We start from the raw sequence: 17,144 nt of genomic DNA on the forward strand, positions 1-17,144 counted from the left end.
TTACAGTGTTAGATAACTTTTGTCCAGAGACCCACTTTTGCCTATGAGTAGATTAATGTGCATATTCCTGGTAGGATTTTGCTCAAATCTTGGGCCAGGAAAGAAAATAACTCTTTCTACTCAGTTCCAGAAATATTGACAAAGGCTGGGAGGAGATCTGCCTCCCCCTCCCCCTTATCCCATTTACATTCTCTGGCCATCCCTCCTTTCCAGCAGGGCACTCCACCAGCAAAAGGAATTCATCTCTCCTCTGCTCTTCCTCTTAGGGCTCCAGAATCTGTTGGGAGCCCAAATTCCCTTGAAAATATTTTCCTCGACTGGAAGGCAACTTCCTACGACATATGTTCACCTGCGTGCTGCTTTCTCTTTAGTGTTGAGTGTCTGGTATTCCCTTAGCTATCTTCCAGAATTTCCAATAGAGTAACCAACCACTTAACCAGCCAAATGGCTAGAGAGATGTTTGCTTTTGCATTTTTAAGTATCAGGATGATTGATAACTGAAGGTATTTCTGGAATATTTGTCCTTGGGCATTAACTGCATTGTCCTAGATTATGTAAATTTATTCCTTGTGATTTTGTACATTTTTAATATTTGATTTTAATGCCATTAACTCTGGATTATAATCACTAAATGGAGGTCCTTAAGTAATTAATACTGCTTTTGTATGCATTTATTGATTCTTTTTTCTCAGCATAGGTAATATTTTTTAAATGAAGATAGAGGATTTTTTTTCTTTTTCTTTTTGATTAGAAAAGCAATTCAGCAAGCATTCTTAAACCATCTTACCTCATCCCCATTCATTCTCTTTAGCATTGGTAGGCAGTGACTGCATATTTAACTCTTCCTTACTATTGAGTCATATTTTTTTTTTCATTCCAAAGTGTTTATTTCCATTCATTTAGTACTTACATTGAGTAGTTAGTGGTTTTTAAGCCTCTTATCCCCAAAATGGGCATGACGAGAAGTTGCATATTTTCCACGCCCCTAGTTTAATATATAATATGTATTAAAGATAGTAGCGAAGTCAGCTCTTGGCAGATCTGAGAAAGCATATCATGTTATGTCGGGCATATCTGCAAATGAGGCGTGCGGATGAGAACTAGACAGAAGGTTTACAGAGAAATAATGCTGATGTCATGCTGTTGGAATGAAGGGGTTGTTACAACCATAAATACATTCTATAGCTCACAGCTAAGTGTCTAGCTGCATTTCTTTTCTAAGATGGAAAAAATGTGAAGCAAACCAAAGAAGTAGATTGTGTTTATAAAGGGGGATGTTTTAATTAGTTTAGGCCTTACAGTTATTCAAACAGTCTGAACTTACGGTTCTTTGTGGAGCAAACATGAAAACCATTATTTGTGGAAAGTTTAAACTTCACATGACACATATTCCGTCTATGTGTGTGGGTTGTTGTTTTGTTTTGTTTTGTTTTTCTTTAAAAAAAAAAGCATATTTGCTTGCTTGTATATTTTTATTTTAACTTTCTCTTTGCTAAAAAATGCTTTATTTTCTTGGGAGAAGATTTGTTTTTTGGGAGAAGAAACATGTAAGTTACTGTGCAGAAGCCCCCTTCCCCTTTATTTGGCATTTGCAAATTGAGTGGTTCTCAGCTCATTGGGATATGTTTAAACGAGAGGCTTCCCTCTTGACTCCTTTTAAAGAAATTACCTGTCCCCAAAAATGTCTGTATCTATGAAACAAACACCTATTCTCTCTATGAAGCACTGTCTGCGAGTACCCAGTAACCCTTCTTTACTGATTGGCAGTCTTCACTGCAAGGAAAAGGCTTTCAAATATTAGGAAGGTAGTGCTGTGAAAGGTGGGTTGTCCTGTCCATCCACATCAGCCATGGTGGCAACGAAAACCAAAGCAGGTAGGAAATGATTTTGATCTGTTGCCTTAGCTCCTGGCAGCTCAGTGCAAGGAGAAAGAAATACAAAGTTGACCTCTAAGATCTGCCTCTGTATTAGTTGACTTGCTGCAAACCAGAAGGAAGAAGGCAGGCCTGATGATGAAAAGAACCTTGTCCTACAACCTTGTGCCAGAACCTGGCTCCCCCCACCCCACCCCACCCCACTTCTAGGACATTCTGCTCTTCAGTTGTCACGCACCAGATTCTTTAAGGAAGTAAAGACAGAAACTAACAGAGACCTAGTTTTCTCTTTAACTTGATATAAAAAAGATTTCCTGAAGGCAGGTCACCAGAACTGTTCTTTCTGGTTTCGTTTGGAAATTTTTGTGAGAGCATTCACTACTATTTATCTGTCCTCATGCACGATACAGCATGTGTGTGCGTGAGCTTGAGGCGAAGGGAGAACCACAGGGTAAAGAAAGCAGGCGAGCAAGTGAAAGCTTCATCCAAACTCTGGAATCTCCTGGATAGCTGAGCTCCAAAGCTGTTGAATGGAAAGGGTGATAATTTGTAGGACTGCTCCGAGGCACAGTTCAGTTTAGCTTTGTGAGAAGCAGGCCAGGGTCTGAGAGAACTGGGTTATTCAGGTGGGAGAGTTGTGAATTTTGGCATCCCATACCGGACTGCTAGCTTTCACACGTGAGTTTACTTTACATGTGTAAGTAACTGTCACTTTAGCTCGGTTGAACAGGTTTTATTTTCACTCTTGTGTGTGCACATTGTATGCCTGGCATTTACTCTTTTCTCCTAGTCTGGGGCAGCACAAATGGAAAAGTGTTCAGTAAATGTGGTATGAATGCATTTTTCTCTTCTTTCTCTGTATTCAGCATTTAGAATCTTGAAAAAAAGAAAGAAAGAAAGAAAGAAAGAAAGAAAAAGAAAGAATCCGGTCTGGCTTTGAAACTGCGTTTCTCCTGATATAATAGGCCAGTGATTGTCCCTTCACTACCTTTTCCTTCCCTCGCCCTGCCCTTTTTAGTTTTGATCTTCTCAGAATCCTTTGTTTATTTGGCTCCATTCATGACCTGCTTTTTCTTCCTTTTCTCACATACCTTCCCTCAGATCCAAAGGCCTTTGCTCTATTTATTTGACAGCTTTCTTAGAGATGGAAAAAAAGAAAAGAAAAGAACAAGACCAACAACCCACCCTCTCTGATGGGACCTGGGGGCGGGGTGTTCTGCCGCCACCTTCTTGCTTCCATGCGAACACCCACCCACCTCAGCCCTCGGCTCTTCTCTCTCCACCTGCTCGCCTTCACCACCCCCAGACCCTTACTCATTTGTCGCCGTGCGGTCAAAGGTTCTGCTTGCTTTTGGGCCACACACTGGTCTGCGGCCCTAGGGAGATCATGTCTGCTGGCCTGCCATCTGTTGCCTCCCTCATTCCTCCTCCTCATTTCTCAGTCAACAATGACACCTGCATGTGTAGTGTTCAGCCTCAGAGGTGAAAACCGTGATGCACAGAAGACTTGGGCCCTGCCCACTGCTGTGAGGCGGAGTGGAGACTGTCCATCTTGCTCACAGTGGTGTACACACGAGCCAGCGGATGGTGCCTTGAGCAGCCAGCACGTACCTGGGTGCTCAGGAAAGGTCAGTTTTCCTCGCCGTAATCACGGACAGACTGGAACAGTCCTGACCTCCCTTTGAAAGTTGCTTTTATCCCATTCTGGACCTTTCACTTGTATTTCTGGCGCTTACCTGAAACCCATTCTTTTCTGTCTTAAACAGACACCCCTCCCACCCCCAATCCAACCTCCTTTTCCATTTTTCCTTTTTCTGTCAAAAGCCTGACCATTTTCTCCTGTTATCTGTGTTTGAAAGCTGACGAGGGGGAGGGGGCTTCCATTTTTGTGGGACAAAGCGTCCCTTTTCACTCCTTTCTTTCATGCCCTATATCTAGTACACAGTCCTGAGGATTCTTCTTTTGCTGAGCTCTTCAGTTCTTCCCTCGTCTTTGTTGAGTAGGTGATTATCTCCCTTCTAATCTAAACCTTTATTACCTCAAGGATAGGGTCTGGCTTCGGGCTTCCTGTCGTTTTGCCGTTGTGCCAGTGACTGCAGAAGGAAGCAGTGTAGCTAGTGAGGAGAGCATTTGAAACCATAGGGTCCTGCAAACTCTGGAGTAACCAGAGATTCAGAAAGTTTCGTCTTTAACAAGGGAACCAGTTCATTTATTGCAACTGTGCTTATTTTATTTTTATTTTATTTATTTTTACTGACAGTTAACTTCTCAGATACACATTACTTATAGTTTCCTTAACTACAAGAGGCTTTCCAGAAAGTGTGAGGGTTATGTCTGTGTTTGACTTATAAACTGTTACCTACATCTTAACGGAACTGGGACTACATGATTATAAACGAGCTTGTCATTTGGTCTTCTGAAGGTGAAGTTCCTCAGTTGCAATTTAAAGGCCTGTATTGCCGCCAGCCGGTTTCTTTTTCTCACCAAAGTAGAGGTAAACACATTTTCCTAAGTAGAATGCAACAGGAAAGAAAGGAACTGATCCTTTTAAAGTTTAGGGTGGTGCCAGCTTTTTTACTCAGATTTGGTTCACTTATTACACAACAAAAATACTCACTATCTGATTCTTCACGGGGCGGGGTGGGGGGGGGGCTGAGTCTTGTAGCATTGCTGCCTTCCTAAAATGTGTATTTTAGCAGGAAAGACAAGTAATAAACAAGGGAACACACAGACAAGAGGATTTCTAGATTTTGGTAATCAAGAGAGAGGAAATAAATGGCCTGTGAGATGACTGGAGGCTGGGCAGGGGGTAGGGTTGAGGCAGGATTCTTGTAGATTGACTTTGAGATTAGACTTGAGCAATGAGTATGAAAAGCCCTGGGGAAGAGCTGAGCCTCCTAACCTCTCACCCCCAGTTCCACTTCCCTCCTCACCTCCAAATGCCTGCTTGTCCACAGGGGCAGCGAGGTTTTGGTTCTCAGGTAGCTTTCTACAATGCTCTGTTTTGGGTTATCTATATCAAAGCACCTATCACATGGAATTACCTCTTGCTTTCATTTTCCCCCCATTAGACTTGAACTATTTGAGGGTGAGGACATATGCTCAGCAATCCTGTAACTCTAGCATTTACCTCATAAACTAGGTTTAACAGTTAAATAGATCGGTAAGTTCAAAATTAGATTACATGAAGTAGGTTGTGAAAGTCGGGAGGTTGGTTCCTCTATAACACATAGTCTTAAGTTGAAAGTCTTTTATTAGCTTTTTTAAATACACATTCTTCCCTCCCCATCCTCTCTGCTTCAAGCACGTTCCCCTTCTCTTTCTGAGATCAGACGAGATCGGGCGCGTTCAGGTGGTATGGCCGTAGACTCCCCTTCTCTTTCTAAAACAGTTCTTGCCCCCCTGCAAAACCTTCCCACTTCCCCATCTTATTTAAAGACATCACCATCCATTCATGGATCAGGCCCCAAACAGGTACATATCCTTGATTCTTTTCATTCCTTCACCCTTGCTTATCACACCCAGTCCTCCAACACCTATACCTTTAAAACCAGTTCTGTTCTCCCTGTCTTTCCTACCACCCCCAGCCCAGGCGACCTCTGTCCTCCACCCAGACAGCACAGCAGTATGCTGACTGATCTCTCCAAGAGGTTCCATGCATACCTTCTATATGTCCACTAGTCATGCAAAACCAAACAGGTCTTCTCAGACTTGGGGGTGGGGGGAAAGACCATGTCAGTCCCTCTCCTCAAACATGTCAGTGGCTGCCCATTGAACTTAGAATAAAAATTGAACTAAAAAATCTGAACTCACAGCCCTGTCTGAATTGGCCACTGTCTCTTCAACCTCATCTCTTCATACGGCCTCAGCTTCTAGGTGATCCAGTCTCTCCTTTCTTCTTAGGACCTTTTATTTTCTGTTGCCAGTGGCATTATTAGATGGAACGCACTGTTAATCTCATCAGCTTTGTGAACATGTAAACCAGTACAGTGGCAGGTTGGCACAGCCTTAGTGAGATCCCCACCCGGGCATCATTGCCATTCCCGATTTGTCATTATCCTGTGTGTGGTACCAAAAGTTCATGGTCACAGGCAGCTGACTCCATGGTAGCTCTAGTTAAAGGCCTTGGAGAAGGAACTGGACAATCTCCTTACCTTCTACTGGTATTAACCATTCTTTTTTCTTTTTCCATGCAGAGTATGAGTTGGAAGTAAAGAGAGTGCAAGACATTCTTTCAGGAATAGAGAAACCACAGGTATGTCTTCTGGATTTCTCAGTATAAATGACACATTCTTAAGCATTTCAAGTGTGCTTTTCTTTCACCACATAGTAGGTAAACAAAAGGGCCGCTTCCTATTGCTGATTATTTATAAACTATGAAACAGTGTTGTTATTAATGGAGCATGAAAATACAGAACAGCAGTCTTTCTATTCAGTCATAAACCACCAAAATGTCTTCTCTGTTTAGGTATTCTGGATGCAATTAGGTATTCTTTCCTACTTCCAAGGATACATATCATCCCCCTCACACCCTCCCCACCACAGGTCCACAGAACAGTTTTCTTTTGATGATTTCCTTTAGCCTGTGTAAATGTAGTAATAATCATTTTTGAAAACCTCAGTGATTCCAAGTATTTTTCCAGGTAACTTTCAAAAAGGTATTTAAATGTTAGTTGAGAAAAACTAAGTCCAAAATACTGAGTGTAATGGCAAGAAGAAAAATTGGTAGGAATGATGATATTGTGAGGTTTTAAGTTTGATTTTGCCAAATGCTTTGAAATTCAAGCAAAAAATGCAAACTGTTGACTCAGCCTTTCATCTGAGGTGAGAGAGCCAGTGTTTTGGATGTTTTCTGGCCCGAATGGAAAACCTTGATCCTTGGTGTGTTTCAGATACTGAGGCTTTTTAACAGAAGAATTCACACATGCCTCAGGGTACACAGTTGACTTTGACTAACCCTAAAAGCATGAGATATGTTGGAGGACGGGGACAGTAGGGAACTTACCGAGGAGTGGGGTGTCGATGTTGGGTTGTGGAGTCTGTCCTGACTCTGGTAAGGAGCAGGTGGCCATTGCAAGTTTCTGAGCAGAGAAGTTATGTAGTCGGGGCTATTCAAGCTGATGAAACCATTGACAGAGGCACTGGATTGAGAAGAGATTGAACCCAGGAAGGCAAGCCTCAGGAATCCTTTACTGTGGTGTCAGTAGAGGCTCTAGGAGGCAGAATTCAGGTGGTGTTCCCCGGCATGGCAAGGAGAGAACAGAGAGCCATGGAGAGACCTCAGTAAGGTGTTACAGTCTATTGGATACTTGGTGTCACAGACTGCTGAGCTCTCAGGCTTTGATGCCTCCCGTGAAGAGTGGCTTCCTCTGAGAGTCTCCCTGGATTCCTGTCCCTGCCTGTCAACTGGGATTCTCCACACAGTATTTAGAACCACTGTTACTCCCCCAGCCTCTCTGTGCTCTGCCTGTATGTACATAATACATCGTACGCCATTTACTTGCTGCTGCGTCTTCCCTGGTCACTTGTGAGTCCTCTAGAATGGGCTCCTGTCTGTGTCCTTTGTGTATCTTCAGTGCCACCTTGAGACATGTGGAGTTTGTTTCACTAGCAGGACACCCTGGGAGGTGAAGCCGGCCGGCGGTCAGTCGTAGGTGCCTGGTGGGTCAGGGCTGTGGAGAGAGGGGAATGAGACCTCGATGAGGAGATCCCATTGCATGGAGTTAGGGTTCAAGCAGAGCACTAGGTGACAGCTTGGGGGGATGGGGGTGGAGCATGGAAAGAGGTTGGAAAAGTCTGGGGGACAGAATCGTGGGAGAAGCTTATACTTGTGGTACAGCAGAATGAAGAAAACTCCATGAGGGAGGCAGAATTGGAGCGCGAAGGCAGAGCCACCGGTTAGTTGACTGACTCAGCACAGTCACAAAACTCCACAGTCCTACCTTGCTCACGTGAACACATACTGTGTCTGTCTTGAGTTACTCCTAGTCGTTTCCTGACTGCACAAGCAACAGAGTCTATGTTTGTTCGGATCATGTGGCTCTGGCCAGATAAGAGCACTGTGGAAATGCTTTAGTCCTTCCCTTGATTCAGCATTTATTAAGCACTTATTCTTTATGGATCATAGAGCAGTTTTTAGGTAAATGGATAGGGCCCGAGCTATAACATTGATAGGATTGTCATCTGAGTGGCCAGAAAGTCCAAAGTGGGTCTCATTTGGCTAAAGTCAAGGTGTTGGCAGGCCTGCATTTTTTCCTGGAGGCTCTGGGGGGAGTCTGTTTCCTCACCTTTTCCAGCTGCTTCTGGAGTTCACCTGGATTCCTCGGCTTGTGGCCTCATCCATCCTCCTACCTCCTTCTCTGATTTTCCTTCCTCCTCCATTCACTTATAAGGACCCTTGCTATTACATCAACCCCACCCAGACGCCCCAGGATTGTCTCTGTCTCACATGGTCCTTCAGTTAATCACATCTGCAGAGTCCCTTTCACCTCGCAGGGCAATATATTCATAGGCTCCAGGGATTAGGATGTGGGCGTAATTTGGGGGTCGTTCTTTTTCCCCTGGTCCCCACATAGACCTTGTCTGCTTGGTGATCGCCCCCTCATCCTTCCCAGCTCAGTTAGTTGTTTTACACATTTTTTTCCTCCCTCCCCTCCTCTCCCTCCCCTCCTCTCCCTCCCCTCCTCTCCCTCCCCTCCTCTCCCTCCTAGTCTCACCTCCCCTGTCTCTATCTGGAGTTCTTATTCATGATTGTGTCTCTTCTTTATCTTTGTGCCTCTGATACCTAGCGCGGTCCTTGGCACGTTGTGAACCCTTAACAAATATTTGCTGACTAAATGTGGGGCCGACTGTAGGGGCTGCCACTAGCTTCCAGCCAGGAAGACATGCCTGAAGGCTGGCCGCCATCAGACAGGGCTCAGCCAGCAGTGGTGGAATGTGGGACAGCTTAGTGCCAGAGCTCAGGGCAGTAGCATGGGGAGGAGGGACCTCTGCTTTGCAGTCTGGCACTCTGGGCCATGAACTATCTCTGTGATCTTGGGTAAGTGACATGAGCACCCCCCCACCAAGCCTCGGTTTCCTCACCTTTGAAAGGTAGGACAATAAATAGCACCGGGGCTATGAGAAGTAAATCATATATGGTGTATACAGGACTTGGGATGGAACACCTCTGTGTCGTGTAGAGCGTGTCATTACGTGGAAGTGAAATTCCCTGCTCCACTCTGAAATGGGAAAGGGATGCCTGGCCGCTTCCCAGAGAAAGACCCAGAGCAGCAGCAGTTGGGCTCTTTTTTAAATTTGTTTTTCGTTTCAGCCACGTCCCATAACGCCTCCCAATGAGAGGCATATATTTTTCTTTGAGATTCTGCAAATGATTTGTTTTAGGTGTATTAAAGATTTTTAGGATTTGTTGATTCCAGCCATCTTTCTAGAGCCTCGAGCCCCCTGAATTAAGCGAGTCATTGGCTCTCCAGAAACCGGGATACTATATAGGCCCAAACAACTTAGCCATTGAGTAAAAACAGGGTACAGATTGACGAGGTATTTGTCCTGAGACTTGTAAGAATTCGGTGCCTTGGGATCTGCAAGGCATCTGTGGATCTCAGAAACAAGGTTGCTGTTATTCTAAGTGACTTAGGAAGAAACCCCGATCATTACGTGTCACCTCCAAAGCCAGCGCGGTTTAATCTGCTCTGATAACAGTGCTGGATGTTGTCCCCCACATACTGCTGGACTGTTTATTTTCAGGGTGCAAATACATGTAAGCTGCATTGTTCCCATTCACTCATGTTTAGCTTGTGGAAACAATTGATTTGTCGGTTTCAGAAGTGAGTAAACTGACCTAAGAGAAACAACTGTCTCTCCAAGAAGCCATTCCTCGAAAAAATAATCAGTATATCTGAAAAGATTCAAGGTTGTTAGTACTTAAGGAATGATGGAAACAGATTGTGAAACCCTAGATTTGAGTATCTTTTTTTTTTTTTTGAATAATGATCTCTGACCTTTGCCTTTTAAATTTTCCATTGTGTTATTATTTTTCATGATGATACTTTTGAAGTGAAGCCAATATTTCCATGGTAATATTTCCTTAACGTACTCCCTAATTGGATCTGCAGGCCTCCCACATAGTTAACTCCAAAGTCCTGACCAAATTTAGAAGCTACTGACATAGAAAATATTTTTTTAACATGGGATGAATAATTTAGTAACTTTATGAAAATAAATGGTATTTTTGATCCAAATAATGAGCAGAATTTGCATATGATATAATTTAAGAATTAAGATAGTAAAATTTTACAGAAAAGTTTTAAAATACTGAATGAATAGGAGAGAAAGGGGGACAAGGAGAAGGAGAGCTAAAGACCATATATCAAACACCTACCAGATCAGGCGTCTTACTTCCCAGTATGTATGCACATATGTATGCTTTTACCTAGCAACCACTTTGAGTTGGAGTCTACATTTAATTAACACAGAGAACAATGATTTTTAATCATTATGTAATTACTTAGAAGTAAATGATGGTTTTATGAATCCTTCTAGATCCTTCAAAGCAGCTTAATTCCTCAGCAGGCTTGTACTGGTAACCTCCACAACAAACCCATTTACATCTCTGGTGCCAAAGCAAGTGTCAGCTTGGGTCTTGTCCACTGATCCTGTAACTAGAAATCACCACTTTTATCATCATCGTGAAGGAGATTGACTTCAGTTTGCAGTAGAATAATTAAACATCAGGAAGTCAGTTTTATGGCTTCTACACTTCTTTTTTTGGATGTCAGCCATGACGATCCTTGTGATAGTCAGATTAGCTTTCACCCTGAAGAAGGCCTGAGCCAGCCAGAGTTCTTAGAGCCTGAATCTCTCATTAGGGTCACCACCTCCCTAGACACCTGGAGTAGGCATCTGGTGTAGAGGATTCCCCTTTACGCAACATTCTCTTGAAAGGCACCGTGTCATCTCCTGGCATCCTCCTTGAAATGGAAGTGAGTTTCAAGTTGTGCCGGAGACAAAGCTCTCTTTCTGTCCGGATTCCAGCGCCTAAAGAAAGGAAGCCTGAGGCCCGGGAGTCTGCATGAGGGAGGCAGCAGGAGCACAGGAGGGAATGTTCTCCTGCTTCTGCGACAGTGCTAGTCAGCTAGGTGGCAGGCCGCTTAGCTCTAGGAAAGAATTGCCAGAAGTTCTTTGAAAATGTTCTTTGAAAATGCTGGACCGTTCTCAGCACTTCTGAAAGCCTGGCCCATCAGAGGAGCGCATGTGAACGGAGATCTGCGTTCAGAGGACCCTTTGCCTGCTTCAGTCTTGCTCAGGGAATCTGGAGAAAGGGGGAGCGTTGTTTTAGTCAGTGCTTCAAGGGCTGTACGTCACTCTTCCATTAGTAATTGAGCTAAGTATAAGTTCTTAATAGCTGATGGAAAATAATTTAAAGGGTTGTGAGCTTATGGATACTTGTTCAGTATCTAATGCGCTAGCATTCACCAGGCTACTTTGAAACTTGATGTTACTTCACACCACCATTCATCGAATCGGTGTTACTCCACTCTGTTCTTGGAATTGTGCACAGCAGCGATTTTCAGTACATAATGAGCCCTCTTTTGTAATTGTAAACTAAACTCTTCATAGCAAAATATCTCCAAGTTAAAAATCAAATATAGCACCCAGTACCTCAAGATGACCCATTAATGATGTGTCCAAGAATTCAGCAGACACACTGGTGTGTACGTTGTAGAAATACTGCCTTAAACTCTATCTAATCAGGAGAACCAACACACGAGTGACCAAGGAAGGGAGATGTGAGGAAATGACTGCTGGGCATAGGTACCAGCAAAACGTGGCCAGGGCACAGAGAAAACAGTGGTTGATCCTGAGCGGGGTTCCAGGCACGGGTAGACAGAAACCTTTCCTGACTTGGTCTCAGGCTGCTGTGGGTCTCTCTCTGCTGTGTATCTGATATGAGAACATTTCCCACATGTCAGTCTTCTCTTCACTCAGTTGGTACTTTTTGAGGCAGCGGTCCTAGGTTAGAAAGTAGGAAAGTCAAGAGCTAAGTTATAGGAGGAGGGGGAATGGCATCCTTGAAGGGGTGGTATAGGGCAGGAAGGGTAGATGGGAAGTGGAGATGCTTGTCTGGAAGCCATAGCAACAAGGATGGAGTTTGATTCTGTAACCGTGTCTCTGATTTTTTAAAGAGGTGTGTAATGCTGGTCTACCATCCACTGTGTCACCTGTATTAAAAAAATCAGAGTATCGTAGCCCCTTTGGTTTTGTTTTTCAGTTAGCAAACATTTACTAAGCCACGACTACTCACAGTTGACTAGGACTTGGGTCCTGTCCTTATGGAGTCCCACAGTCCAGTGGGAAAGGGAGACAAATGCCATAACGTGATTTATGATAATAAAAATATTAACAAGTTGCTGTAGAACAGAGGGGTGGTGATAGGTGAACTACTTCAGGGAAGGTTACTTGGGAATAAGAAGGCTCGGCTGATGTCATGAATGATGCGTAGGAGTTAGACTAAAGAATTGGTTAAATATATCATGAAACTGTGTTTGTACGGAGCAGAAATGGTACAGAGGGATCTCTGCGAAAAATGGAACAAATGACAGACTCTAAAAAAAAAGATTGGAGTGCCCCAGGAAGCACTAGTTAGAGTGAGCACCTGGGATGGAAAGGCAGGAAGCCCACAACAGGGTCTCTTACTGAACAGCTTACAGCTCGGAGTGGCTGGAGCCCCATCCTGCTGAGAACGGCAGGCACGTGGGGTGGAACCTGCCTCAGTGGGGTCCTAAGTAAGGGAAGAAAGCTGGCATGTTTGAGGGTGCCAGAGTCCTCTGTTCAAATGAGGTCTTACACAGAAGCTGCACACTCACACACACACATAAACACACCACCTCCACTAGCTGGGAGGAGGTGAACCACCACCTAGGCACCCATTTCAGCCCAGGGCTGGGTCCCACTCCCCCCCATCACTAAGTTCTCCTGGGAGCTGAGGCCTCCAAGAAGCCTGGTTTGAAAGGTACTGGCTTTGACAGCTGGGAGGCCTCCAGAAAGTACCTGCGGACAGGGCTAATTCCGGGTAATGAGATGTTCATCACGGAGATCATGAAAGTCTCACATTCAGCTTTTTATCTTTAAAAAAAATTCCCACACAAGATGGATGATTTTACTTTCTGGAGGATCAAATGTGAATTGCGTTAGGAGAGATGTTCCAGGAGCTATTGTGGACATCAGGATCTAGACCATCCGTGTGATGGGTTTTGCCTTGTCATTAAAATTGTTTACCTTACGTTAACTCCCGAGCCTGTCTCAGGCCACTGCTCATCATCACAAAAATGTTACTGCAAGATGTAGTGTCTGAATAATTTCCTCTGTGTTTGTTTTTCCTCAGGTTTCTAACATTCAGGCGAGAGCGGTTGTGCTGTCCTGGGCGCCCCCTGTTGGACTTTCATGTGGACCCCATAGCGGTCTTTCTTTCCCCTACAGCTATGAGGTCGCCTTATCCGACAAAGGACGGGACGGAAAGTACAAGATAATATACAGGTAGCCCATGTCTCCACATGTTTTCTGCACTGCTGAATGGTGAAATCGGAGTCATTAGGGAAAATCAGAAACAGGAAGAATTTAGAGGCTTTGCAAACTTTAAATAGTTCATTTTAAGAGTTAGTGATAATTCTAATGGCAGGAGTTATTTTTGTCCAGAGTAATTGCCGATCAGAAATGACTTTTGTAGTTATTTGGTGTTGATGAGCTATTACTTGGTTATGTTAGCCTGTCAATATAGGACTAATGGAAAATTTCCATGAATGCCTATCAGGGTAAAAAGTGAGCATGACTTTGAATTTTTAAATACATATCGGTCATGCTCTCTCATGATTGATTACCTTTTTTTAGGCCCAGACGATTTTTTAGTCTGGTTTTTTGAAATTCTGTATTATGGTTTCCTTCCATTTCATTCTATTTCTTACCCTCCACAAGAGTTTTCTAGCCTGTAGTAAAGATTGCTTGAAAGCATTTCAGTCCAAAGCTTCCTAAACAAGTATAGCTCAGAGTAAGGGATCATCCCACACCACAGAAACCAGGTCACACCAACTCACTCCCAGGTGAGGACACTGTGGTGATTCCCCATTGTACTTAGAATAAAATCCTAACTCCTTACTCCAGCTCACATCCATTTGGTTCTGTTTTGAGAAGTTGAAATTTGTAAAGAAATGCATAGAGCACCATTTTTCCCAGCTGCTCCAAGAAACAGTGAGGTTCTGTCCAGTCTAGTCCAGGATGACCACGGATGGCAGAAGCTAGCCTCCAGCGCCCAGAGAGGCTAGGTCAATGACATAAGTGAGGAAGGTTGGGGGTGAGGTGAGCAAAAGCTCTCCTGCCTTCCTCTGAAAGCACCAGCCGCCACTCATGTCAGGCTGTTATAGTAAGGGAATACAGCTCTAGAGTTGCCGATTTCTTTGGATTTTTTTTTTTCTAAGAAATACTGGAAATCCAGATTGTTACATAAGCTTTGCTAATGTCAAACTCATTCAGCAAACTCAAACACTAAGGATACAGTGTAGGTCAAACTTGAGAACTGTAGGCACAGTGTGGACATTGGCTTCCAGTTTGCAACTTTAAAAAAAGTATTACTGTTTGAAATAACGTCCAACTTATAAAATGTTGCAGAAATAAAGAGACAAAGGAATTTACCCAGATTTCACCTATTAGTATCTTTTTATTTTCTTTGGCTTACTTTTGGAGTTATTCTTTCTCTCCCATTTTTGCTCTCCTCCCAACCTGTATTTTTTCCATTAGTTGTCTATTACATGTCCTTTTACTGCTAAATACTTCGGTATGTTTCCCAGGAATAGGGATATTTTCTTACACAGCCACAATGCGATGACTAACTTCAGGAATATACGTTGATAAAATACTTCAGTCTAGTCCATTGTCCACATTCCAGGTTTATCTATTTGTTAAATACTGTCCTATAGCGTTTTTCTTCCCCTGAAGTACAGAATCTTGTCCAGGGTCTGGTATTATGGTTCGTGGCCATATGTCTTTCACCTTTAACTTGGAACACTGGCGCAGGATTTGTCTTTTGTGACCTTGACCTTTTCTGAAGAATATAGTCAGGCCCCCACCCCTCACCTTTTAAAAACTTTTAATGGAACATTCCTTATTTTATGTTGGCTGTTGCCTTGTGATTAAGCTGCGTTGCATTTGCAACTTCTGATCATATAAGTGGTTTCGTTTTATGTAAGAAAGTATTGATTTGTATGTGTGTCAGAGAGCAATTAGTATTGATATGTGAGGGAAGCACATGGAGATTTCTTCAAGAGAGTTGAGAAGTTGAAGTATTTGGGGTTCCTGCCAAGGTCAGTCTGAGAGCTACCTTCAGTGGACAGCTGGTGTAGTTATTTTACACTTCCATTTATCTCTCTATTTAATTTCCTTGCTTACTTGTTTTTATGTATTTACTTTGAAGTACTGATAAGACCTTTTGGAACTTTGTTAGTAAGTTAACCTTGCCATTTCCTGGTCTAGGGTGACATCATTAGAAGGAATCTAATTTGCTAGTCCAGAAGGGTAATAATACCAGATAGGCAAGATTATTTCTGGTTTATGGTGGTATCAGACATGAGTTCTGGAACCATTGCTCTACATGACTGTGAGACCCAAATCTAAAACCTGTCTTAACTGTTGAAACTGATATCATTGACTAATAGATAATTTTTCTTTGCAGTGGAGAAGAATTAGAATGTAACCTGAAAGATCTCAGACCAGCAACTGATTATCATGTGAGGTGAGTTAGGATATGAGACCTGACCTGTGTTGGAGAATTCAGATTGCTAAAATAGATCATGTGTTCCTTTTAGGAATTTTTTGGGTAAGGGCACTTGCCTAACTGAAAGTTGTGCTCCCTTAGCTCTTTGGCCATATGTTACTGCTGTGCAATTGAGAGATGGTAATTGGGAAGTAAACAGAAGGCTTCTGATAATAGAGAACTAGATGATATGCTGAGTGGAATTTTTAAAATGATTTTTAAAGTAACTTTTATAGAATCTTCTAAGATCTACTGGACTGTATGGTTTCACTTACAGTATTTCCTTTCTGTAAAAGAAATGAATATTTTGCCATTGGTGTTTCAGTTGTTTGTCAAGCCCCTTCACATATAAATATATATAAATACAAAAATTCAGCACAAATGAGTAAGTGTTGCTTTGTTGCAAGAACACCTTTGGGCCTTAAGAGACGGTAGGTTTTGAAATGAGACAAGTAATGCAAATATCTAATAGGCATTAACCCAACTTGGCAGAACCATGAATCTGTATAATCTGATATGTAGTCTGATATCTCTACTCTGATTTTTCTGGAATCTCTGCTGGGACTACTATAATAGGCAGAACTAACTAATCTTAGGAAGAAGCCCAGCCAACCATAGACTTGTGAAGAGGAGAGTATTACATGAACTTTTACAGAGCTCACCTAATCTTTAAAGATAGATTCACATATCCATTTGCAAACAGGTCTCTGAAGGTGGTCCATAACATTTTTTAAATTTTGATTTTAACTTAAAATTTTACGTAATTTGTAAACTGACCAGGAATTATAATTTTATCTAAAAGAACACATAACAGCAGATTCTGTCTTCATTCTTTGTCTATGTATGTGTGCATCAAAGTGTGTAGTACAGTTGCAACACCAAGCACACATTGTTTATTATAGTTTCCAAAGGTTCCTACGTGATGGAGTGGAGGGAGTATCACCTAGTAGGGAGAGCACATATCAGTTGCCAGGCGGCTTAAGTTCGAGTCTGTTTCTGCCGTGAATTGACTATTTTAACTGTGCTTAATCACACAGACTCGAGGCCACAATATTCTCTCTAACAAAGGTAGGGAAGTAGCGATTATGTGCCTTATTATATTATATATGCCAGATTATATATATGCCTTATTAGCCGCATAAGTGTTTAAAACTAAATTTAAAGCCATACATGAAAGAGCAAGGTGTTCTATATTCCGTCTCAACAGGCTTATCTGCCTGGTTGTTACATTGCTCAGAACTCTGTTGCAGCGCTCTCTTCCTGTTTAAATCAAAACATTTGGATTTTGAATCAGTTAGCTTCAGCCCAAGCATTTTGAACTTTTCACAGTCCATACAAACAAAAAGATGGGTGTAATTTGTGAAGCTGAGATGATGATAGAAATACTTGATTCTTTCAAATGGTTGATTTAACAATGAACAAGAAAACCTGCCACCATATAGGGAACCATGTAAATGTTCTGCATTGTT

General features: G+C 42.6%; 1 protein-coding gene across 2 annotated transcripts in view; it reads left to right on the plus strand.

Annotated features, from left to right (window-relative positions):
• Positions 1-17,144, plus strand: part of FNDC3B (fibronectin type III domain containing 3B) — a 348,128-nt gene that overhangs the window by 246,701 nt on the left and 84,283 nt on the right. For both annotated transcript variants that reach the window (XM_047730593.1, XM_047730603.1), the window contains exons 7-9: positions 6,071-6,129; positions 13,258-13,409; positions 15,595-15,654. In XM_047730593.1, the coding sequence (XP_047586549.1) occupies positions 6,071-6,129; positions 13,258-13,409; positions 15,595-15,654 (271 nt within the window). The remainder of the gene's footprint in view (positions 1-6,070; positions 6,130-13,257; positions 13,410-15,594; positions 15,655-17,144) is intronic.

The sequence above is a fragment of the Lutra lutra genome, chromosome 1, assembly GCF_902655055.1.
Source record: "Lutra lutra chromosome 1, mLutLut1.2, whole genome shotgun sequence".
Taxonomy (NCBI): Eukaryota; Metazoa; Chordata; class Mammalia; order Carnivora; family Mustelidae; genus Lutra; species Lutra lutra.